At 35.3% G+C, this 10004-nt stretch overlaps 1 protein-coding gene across 2 annotated transcripts; it reads left to right on the top strand.

Annotated features, from left to right (window-relative positions):
* Positions 1-3451: 3451 nt before the first annotated feature.
* LOC126715334 (uncharacterized) lies at positions 3452-9426 on the top strand. Of its 2 annotated transcripts, none has more exons than XM_050415893.1 (3): positions 3452-3601; positions 7839-8984; positions 9104-9426. In XM_050415893.1, the coding sequence occupies exon 2, from the start codon at positions 7904-7906 to the stop codon at positions 8930-8932; it is 1029 nt and encodes a 342-aa protein (XP_050271850.1). In that variant the 5' UTR covers positions 3452-3601; positions 7839-7903; the 3' UTR covers positions 8933-8984; positions 9104-9426. The 2 variants fall into 2 exon arrangements, with proteins under 2 accessions (XP_050271850.1, XP_050271851.1); XM_050415894.1 differs by having other exon boundaries at positions 3472-3601; positions 7896-8984.
* Positions 9427-10004: the final 578 nt, after the last annotated feature.

The following is a 10004-nucleotide window of genomic DNA, read 5'->3' as shown; positions in this document are numbered from 1 at the left end:
ACTCAGTTGCTTTCATTGAATCTTAAAGAAATACTAGCAGGTGTGCTTGTATCTGGTGGTGAATCCAAGAAAGAAGGAGTCCGTGGATTCGGAGTTTGCACGTGGTCGTGTCAGTAAATTCTACTGGTGGATAGCAATAAGAAGTCGAGCGTGGGGGCTTGTAAGTCTTATTGTATAAACTTCGATTCTTTCAAGATAGTGGATTCAAGTTTACATTGAGAATAGTTAGATCAAATCCTCCCCAGGTTTTTACCGGTTTGGTTTCCTGGGTAATCATATCTTTGTATTATTTATCTTTCCGCTGCTTTGCATGATATGATTGTTTTGATTGTGATAACCTAGTATTTGTTAAATTGGACTAAGTAACAACTTAGCTAATTACCTGGGTTAATCCAATTGTGTTTTAAGGGGTCTAAAAACTATCAAAAATAATATCAAAGTACTTAATAAATATTAAGTCCATAATGTAGTATCATCTATCTAAAAATAAGTTATTTGCATCTAGAGTTGTAAATAAACCAAATTGTTTATGAACAATTCAAGCTCGACTTGAGAAAAGCTTGTTTATGATTGTTTGTTTATAAAACAAACCAAGTTCAAACCTTAAGTTTAAGCTCGATTATTAAACAAGCTAAGATCAGACATAATAATATATTCATGAACTATATGCAATATTATATTTTTATATATATACTTGTATAAAAATAAATTTATATAGACTTGAAATTGGATTGTACAAGTTTGTTAATAGGTTCATACAAAATTTAATTATTATTTGTAGATTATTGATGATATAAATTGTCTATTGTAGTGAAAACTCATAAAATTATAAAGAGGTAAAACATTTTTAGTCATGGTTTCACAATATATAGGAAAAGATTAAGTTAATCAAATAACTTGTGAACAAGTTCGAGCATGCTCAACAAAAAAATGAGCCAAGCTTGAACATAAAATCTTTTTTTTTTATGATGAGCTCGAGCTCGGCTTGTGTTTGAAAACAAATTAAATAAATAAGCTTGAAATGTTAATACTCGACTCGACTCGATTATAGCCTTATTTACATCCCTAAAAGAAGTGCATACACTTCAACTCAAATTCGAAACAACACAATTCAACAAAAATATAACATCCATCTACAAATTAGTTATTTACATCCCAAAAGAAGTGCATACACTTTAACCCAAATTCAAAATGATATAGTTTAACAAGAATATAACATACACAGAACTTGCCAAATGTAAACTACAAAAAATATAAAATAGTTTATGTCTCTCTGATTTTCCTTTTAAGTTTAAAATATAGGTTGGATATAAAAGGTATTTGAAAAATGTAAAATAAAATGAATATTTATTTGTTATACTACTTAAATAAGCTGTGTTAAATGAGTCATTTCAAGTTGCCACGAATAAATTGGCATGTTAAACATGTCAATTGAGGGTCATGCAAGTTGGCTCGCTTATGACATATTTCTTATCGTGTCACTTTCGGGTCGACCCGTTTACAAACCGAACCTACTGAGACCTAACCCTAACCCGTTCGTGTCATATTCGTGGGTCATGTCAAACAGTGACACCCTAGCTTAGAATGAACATATTTGTGATGTGCCTAGTATTATAACTTTATATAAGGATGTTATTTGGTTAAAGTTTTGAATTTTTGGAGAACCTTGTGACTTCAATAATATATATATATATATATATATATAATAAAAGAAGGAGAATTGGGTTTGAAACATAATCCCGACTCTCCCCTCATTGTATGATTTAAAATATATAAATATATATATATATATATATATTTATATATATATATAAAGCTATGGTTTTATTTATTTTGGATAAATTAAAGGAATGCATCAAAGACAATTCATTAAAAGTCAAATACATAGAACCTAGACATAAGCCTTAAGTTATGTTAAAACACATTTTAGAGGGTCTACAAAAGCAACAGAAGGTTTCGCCATTTCAGTGGCTTGTCCTGTCGAAATGCGTGAGTGATGCTTAAACTGCTCTAATTTCCTGCCATGAGAGAAAGCATGCTATAGTAAGGTTGAGCTTTGGGTGTATCTTAAGGTTGCTAGAGATTAGAGCCGAGACCCAATTTTCATATGGAGTATTTCTTTTTTTGAGGGGAACATATGGAGTATTTCAATAACACTATAGGCTCATCTTGAAATATTATTGCAAGTTTGAAGGGATGGTATTTTGTAACTTTCACATATACATCACATACGTTATAAACATGCAGATCTCTTATTGTTTGAGATTCATTATTACGAGAGAAATTATGTACATTCCTCATGTATGAGGTATTTATCATCCATTTTATTTTTATGGTTCCTAAGCTGAGTATTTGGTAGGTAGTAGGTATTCTTTTTTTTTTTTTTTGTTTAGAAGAAGGTAATTGGTATTCTTAGAGCATGGTGATATAGTACTTCATCCTCTTATATTCATGATAAATCTTATAATTAAATTCAAATTATAGTAGGATCCATCATAACGTAAGAAGATATAATACAACTTTACCATATTATGAGAATACCTAATAGTTATCCTTCGAACTTTTGATTTAAATTTTTTTTAAATTAACCAATTAATTTCAAAATATAATATTTTTGGAAATTTTTGATTTTGTGAAAAAAGTAATGTTAGAAAACAAAAGTTTCATAATTTCTTACACAACTTTATTAGTAAAATCAACCATTACACGCACGCCCCCTCCAAACATAAATCTTCTGTTCCACTTTTTATATTTCATTGTATACTCCACAAATTACAACTTGTCATGTTCTTTTTTTATTTTTTTTTATAAATAACCTAGATTTAAAATGAAAAAAAAAAATTCAAACACAACATATATACATTTTTTTTTAATATAATGACGTATTACAATTGGTTGAGTATAAAGTTGGATATAAGATATGTACTTTCCCCCCAATTGTAAAAAAAGGAAAAAAATTGTTTTTTAAAACATTATCTTTCAAAAAAACATGATAAAAATATAAATTAAAAATAAAAAAAAGAAGTTTTTTTTTTTTTTTTTTGAAAAACATAAAAAAAGAAGAAGAGCAAAACTAGGGCCGCAAGCAGCCATAAGATAAGCTTTACTTAACCCAAAAAAAAACCTCCCTTTTCCACTAGAGAGCGTGATGATCACCCCCAACCCAAGCATATATGGTGCTAATATTATTTATATATATATATATATATATATATAAATAAAAAAGCATACAGTCTTTTTTTATTTTTGGTAGACAAAAGCATACAGTCATACTCATACATATTGCCCTTCTCCCTTCCAATAGAACAAAACGGCGCCGACTTCAAACAACAATCGTTCAAAATTTTCAATTAGAAAAAATAATAATAATAATAATATTAAAAAAAATGAAAATGCCACGGCACGAGCGAACCACTTTCGTCCACGTCAGCTCACACCCTTATATACGTTGGCCCTATTTGTTTCTCACTGTTCTTCTTTCAAACTCTCTCTCTCTCTTAGGTTTCTCTCTCTCTTCACCGAACCCAATCGAATCAAGGGGGGAGGGGAGGAGGGGTGTTTGTTTCTCGAGAATCCGAAAAAGATTTTGAATCGGCTTCTGGTAAATCCCCTTTTATTAACAAATCTCTAATTTTTTTTGACCCTTTTCGGGGCTCCGATTATACTCGGATCTGCTAGCTTTGTTGTTCTGCTTGTTATTGTTGTGTTGTGTATCTGGGTGGTGGTGGTGGTGGTTTGTACGGATCGGCTTCGGGAAGCTTGTGATGTAGTAGTTTGATTCAAATTTTGGAGCTTTTTGCTGATTAGGGTTCTGGGTATTTTTGAAAACTTTGTTATTGTTGTGATGTAGTGTTTTTGTTGGAAATGGTAATTTGGGGGTTTGAGCTGTGAGAAAAAAAAGGGTGTTTTGGATATGGGTTTGTTGTGAATTTTGATTTGACTGCTTTGTATGAACTCAAATGATAGTGAATTCATTTGCTTAATGCCTGTTGTAGTTTATGCTTTTGTTGTTTTTACTTTACAGTTAAAATTTTAAAATTGTTGTGAAATATTGATTAACAGCAGAAATCTTTGTGATTGAGTAACACAGCTGAGTTTAACTCGCTGCTGCTTCTGGCAAACAGAGAGAGATTAAACAAATAAGCATTTCAATTGCATTGGATTAGATTCTGGCAAAAAGAGAGATTTTTAAAAAAAAAAAAAAAAAAAAGCGTTTCAATTGCATTGGATTAGGTGTGACACTCACTCATAGTACATGAGTAGACTATAAGGTGCTTTAAAAATATCTTTTTGCTCCTGCTCCACTATGAGTGCAGAAATTAGGAATTAGAATTGTAATATAGCTGGTTCGTGACAACCGATGATGATTATGGTTCTTCCGGTTGTGTGAGTGAGAGAATAGCTTTCTGATCAGAATTTTGATTATATATTTATCTGAATTATTGAGAATTTTAAGGTGTTCAGATTGCCCATGCATTTATCAGGTTGAATTAATTTAGGTTCATTGTAACATATACTCTCTAAAGGCTAGAACTTCTAAGAGTGGGAATTCTGCAAATGCCTGGTAGTGTATTTTGCATTACAGTGTCTTTATGTAGGTGCTTTCCTTTTTTATCTTACAAGCTTTGGGGAAGGAGATAAATTTTTCCACCTTTGTTTTGGTTTAACTCTCTCTTAATAATGTATCATTTCTCTATAGGGCTGCAAAAGAAAGTGTACTTTTTAAGTGGTGTTCATATCTGCTCCAACTATGGTCATAATATCATATAGAAGTTAAGGTTTTTTTCCAATCAACTTTTAGTCAGTTATATTTTTCAGAGGATCTTGTTTCAATATTAGCAAATGAGGATAGCCACTAGAAAAAAAAAATGACATGCAAATGTAGTGCCTCAGAGTTTCCAATTTTCATATCTTATGACAACCCAAAGGAGGTTACTCAAGGGTTAGTGAAGTAGAAGGTTAGGAGAATTGGTGATGGAAATGATGTAGCAGAGACTATGGATTTAGATGGAGTTAAATGGCTGCAAAGTAAAATGCTTGGCTGATCTAAATTGCTGGTATTATAAGCTTGCTTAGTTGTATACTCTTATTTTAGGGTTATATTTGATCATTCAATTTACTGTATATTGTAGAAATAAATGTTAAATGCAATAGAATGGAAAATTGAAATTGGGGTGGGGAATAGAGTGAAATTTTGGCAAGATCGGTGGTGTGGGGATCAACCTTTTCAAGTGACCTTCCCGGTTTTGTATGCAATAACCACTAATAGAGAGGCCTCGGTAGGTTCTTGCTTGGCACAGAAGGGGTTGGAGGTGAGAAGAGGCTGGGATGTACGATTCATTCGGGATACAAATGACTGGGAGGTGGATTTAATGTGGATTTAATTCATATCTTGGAATCCAATACACTTTCATTGGAGAGTGAGGATCGTATGAGTTGGAAGTTGAAGAGAATGGAGATTTTGATATCTGCTTGTTTTATTATAAGCTGAGTCCCTCCTTGGAAAGGTGTTTGGAAAGTGAAGGCCTCTCGACGAATTTCTTTTTTTGTTTGGACTGTAGCTTGGGATAAGATTCTCACAGGTGACAACTTAAGGCATAAGGATTTTGATTTTGTTGACTAGTGTGTTATGTGCATGGTTTTAAAAACTGGACCGGGGCAAAAACTGGTTTTGCCTCCGATTCCCGATTTTGGCCAGTTTTCACCGATTCTGGTGATTTTTGCTGTACTGGACTGGTGCCTAGTTCCCGGTTGAACTGGTTGGACCAGCCAGTCCGGTCTGGTTTTTAAAACCATGGTCATGTGTGTGTTTGTAAAGTGAAGGCCTCTCGACAAATTTCTTTTTTTGTTTGGACTGTAGCTTGGGATAAGATTCTCACGGGTGACAACTTAAGGCATAAGGGTTTTGATTTTGTTGACTAGTGTGTTATGTGCATGGTTTTAAAAACTGGTCTGGGGCAAAAACTGGTTTTGCCTCCGATTCCCGATTTTGGCCAATTTTCACCGATTTTGGGGATTTTTGCTGGACTGGACTGGTGCCTAGTTCCCAGTTGAACTGGTCGGACCAGCCAGTCCGGTCCGGTTTTTAAAACCATGGTTATGTGTCGTTGTCAATGTAGTCAAAGGCGAGCCGGGCGCTCGCCTAGGTGCCCGGGCGAGGTGAGGCGCCTCAGAAGGCTCTAAGGCGAGGCGCCTTTAGTGAGGCACTCGCCTTTAGAGCCTAGGCGAGCAAGGCGACCGCCTTAAGCCATGAAAAAGGCGCTAAGGCGAGAGCCTCAAGTTTATTTTATTTTATTTATTTATTTTTTTTTTTTTTATAGAAGCTTATTGTAAAACGTATTGTTAGAACTAACTAATAGAGCCTAAACCATATTAATCCTATATTGAAATAATTTGATAGACCTAATTTCTTCATGCTACACATTGAAAAACACTTTATTATAATATTATAATGCACTAGGTACATATGATTTAAGTTTTATATGTATAATAAATATATTAAGAATTTGGCGCCTCGCTTTACTCGGGCTAGCGCCTTTTTTGTCGCCTCACGCCTCGGGCGATACAAGGCCTTGGCGCCTTAAGGTCGCCTTTCGCCTTTGACTACCTTGGTCATTGTTGTGGGGAGACTGGATCATTTGTTGCTTCATTGTGAGTAGGCTTGCTTATCAGTTGTAGAGCTTTGTTTTTAGATCGTTTGGGGGTGTCGTGGGTCTTACCACATTCTGTTTCAAGTATTCTCTTTGGTTGGAGAAGCACTCATCAAGCATTTGGAATTTAGTTCCATTGTACTTATTGTGGTCTATTTGGAGGGAGCATAATCGGAGGACTTTTGAGGACATGGATAGTTTGGAAGACCAATTGCTTGCTTCTTTTAGTGGCTCTTTGTTTGACTGGTTTAGGGCTTGGGGACTCACATCTAGTGATTCTCTCCCTTTATTCCTTGATTCCCTTTTTCTATGTAATTAATTTTCTTTCTTTTTTATCTTCCCTTGTAATTTTTTTGATCTTCTTTGTGTTCTTTTGGCATAATGCAGTTTTTTTTTTTAATATAAATTTTTCTTACTTATAAAAAATAAAAAAGAATAGAAGATTGAAATTTGAGAATGGACTTTTCTGTTAATGGTCATGTGACACATTAAGCAATTCTTCTGTTCTTTTGGCATAAAGCAGTTTTTTTTTAATGTAAATTTTTCTTACTTATCAAAAAAAAAAAAAAAAAAAGATAGAAGATTGAAATTGGAGAATGGACTTTTCTGTTAATGGTCATGTGACACATTATTCAGAAAGTTCTACTGAGTAAGAGAAAAACTAAGCTCAACATACTGGTGGGAAATGACGCTGCTGAGCTATCATAATATATTTAGTTTGAAATGCATACGATGGCTGTACCTCGTTTTCACCAGCAGAACCACTGTATTGGACCTAGGTAACTCAGATTTTGCAAGTGCACTCTTAGCACACCAGCCTGCATGCCAGCTTCTTTTTTTTTCTCCTTTCGATTTTATCCTTTGAAGGAAGGTTTCACATATTTACTGCAATGCAATCATCTCTCATCATGTGATCTATGTTCTTTAAGGAAAGCATAAGAAGTGGTTTCTTTGAATAAGAGATGCTCAAGAAGGATTAACTGATTATGCATCATATATATTGCTTAGAGTTCTGTGCAGTTTGTATCAACATATCTTATTCTTATTAATAACTTTTCCAGTTATTTATAGTTCTTGGACCCCTATAATTTTGGAAACTCAGTGCGTTGTTGTATCAGGAATTGTTTGTTTTATTGCCTAATTTTGGGTGAGTAGTTAAGTTTAAACGTATTTTATCAAATTTTGTAGTTTTCAACCGCCCTGCTTCGTTTGGGAGGTGCCATAATTCTTGTTGATATTTTTAAGGCTTCAACATGCCAAAGGAGAGAAGAGATCGTTCCATGTCTCATGATAAGTACAGGGCTTCGCCTTTTTCATGCAGCTCTAGTTGTGCAAGACGATCACCCAGAATTCCTTTAGCAACTGAGGAAAGTTTAAAAGAATGGGAAGATGCTAGGTGCCCTGTCTGCATGGAACATCCTCACAATGCAGTTCTACTAATCTGTTCATCGCATGAGAAGGGATGTCGCCCATATATGTGTGACACAAGCTATCGCCACTCAAACTGCCTTGACCAGTTCCGGAAGTCATCTGCAGAAACCTCATCAACAACTCCAGTACATGAAGACACTCAACAGGAAGACACTCCACCATCAGCCACACCTTTGTCTCCTACTGAGACTTCAGAATCAACAGTTACCGAGGTGCAAGAAGAAACAATCGAGGAAGGGCACCCAACCTTGCAGCCCAGTTCCTGTGAGAATCAGGAGCAGCCAAAGTTACTGTGCCCCCTTTGCCGTGGACAGATAAAAGACTGGATTGTTGTGGAGCCTGCTCGCCGTTTCATGAATGGAAAATCAAGAAGCTGTTCCTGTGAGACATGTAATTTCAGTGGAACCTATACAGATCTCAGGAAGCATGCTAGGATTGAGCACCCCCTTGTGCGCCCATCGGAGGCTGACCCAGAACGTCAGCGTAATTGGAGGAGGTTGGAGCGACAGAGGGACCTTGGGGACTTGATCAGCACACTATCCTCTTCATTTGGAGAGGAGAGGGGGGCTGATGACAACATTTTGCCCATTGATGAAGGAGGTTGGTTGACTGTATTTTTTCTCATTCGAGTTTTCCGACCTGGTTCTGGTTCAAGAAGCAGCAGCCGGTCTGGTACCTTAAGAACAAGAACACAAATGAACATCAGAAGGAGATCTACTGGACTTTGGGGGGAGAGTTATGAAGGTGAAACTGGGTCTTCTTCCAGAGATGATGACAATGACTCTTCTGATGGTGGCTCAACTTGGAGGCGCCGCTTGAGGCGGAGGACAACCCCAGACGAACAGCCGTGATTGCAGAACTTTGAGGAATCCATCTGATTGTCTTTGCTTCAAGGTTTCAAGAGTAAGTATTGCTTTATAACTGTGACTGCAGCTGCCAATTAATTTCCATATTATTGATATTGCAATTTTTTGTTTTTTTTTTTAAAAACTGTAGTTAACTGCTTGTGTTGTGTGCTTCAGGTGGACAAAAGGGAAGAATTGGAGGTGCTTCACTTCCACACAGTGGATCCTGTTCCATGCTTTGTGGGACGGTTTTGATTTGAAGTTGCTGGAAAGTTATTTAAAGAGTGATCAAATTGTAATTTATTCAGAAACTTTTAATTAAATTATACTTCTTTCTCTAGCAGCTACTTCCATCTTGCCTTTGTTGTTGCAGTTATATCAAAGTTTCTCTTTGAACAATCAAGCTTGTAACAAATTTCCTAATCGCTGCTTTCAGATGAGTGAAACTTGGGCTGTTGCTAGTTACCATTACTCAGCAGTAGCTCAGGTGTTATTGTCCATGTTCATATAGTTGGTCAATTGTTGCTTGAATTTTGGATTAGCTAAAAACTAGTGTTGACAGTACCGTATAACTGAAGCCGTTGAGAGCCTTAAGGTTGATTTTAATGCCATCTTATTGGACACTTAAGACTGGAAATGATGATGCAACCAAACTGTTATGTCAAAAATCAAAATATCGCATTATCTCTCTTACAGTGAGTTTCTTTAGAGTTGTGGGACTTTATATACGTGAGAGAGAGAGAGTATGATGCTCCTGGGTATAATGCTTTTATGCTCACAAGTCACAACATCCACTTGGGTGTGATCAGAATTTTTATGTACCTAAACTGAGATTATAAAAAAAAAAAAAAAAAACAGTTTTGCTCTTTTTCTTGTACTAACCCACAATCTGTTTTATACACCTACATTTGGGTTTTGGCCACGAATGCATCTACTGTAAATCTTACATTTTTTACACATTCACAAAATGGTTAATCTATTTAACTGCCGATATTCACAGTAGATGAATGGTGTGGCATAATGAAACCAAAAGGAATAAAGTAACATGCTTGGTAACGAAAATAATGCATCCTTTGAT

This window comes from Quercus robur, chromosome 2, assembly GCF_932294415.1.
Source record: "Quercus robur chromosome 2, dhQueRobu3.1, whole genome shotgun sequence".
NCBI lineage: Eukaryota > Viridiplantae > Streptophyta > Magnoliopsida > Fagales > Fagaceae > Quercus > Quercus robur.
Note: the sequence above shows the minus strand (reverse complement) of the source record. Positions and strands in the feature narration are given on the sequence as shown.

What these genes read in the sequence shown, in the direction of transcription:
- LOC126715334 (XM_050415893.1), top strand. Translation starts at nt 7,904, where the DNA reads ATGCCAAAGGAGAGAAGAGATCGTTCCATGTCTCATGATAAGTACAGG.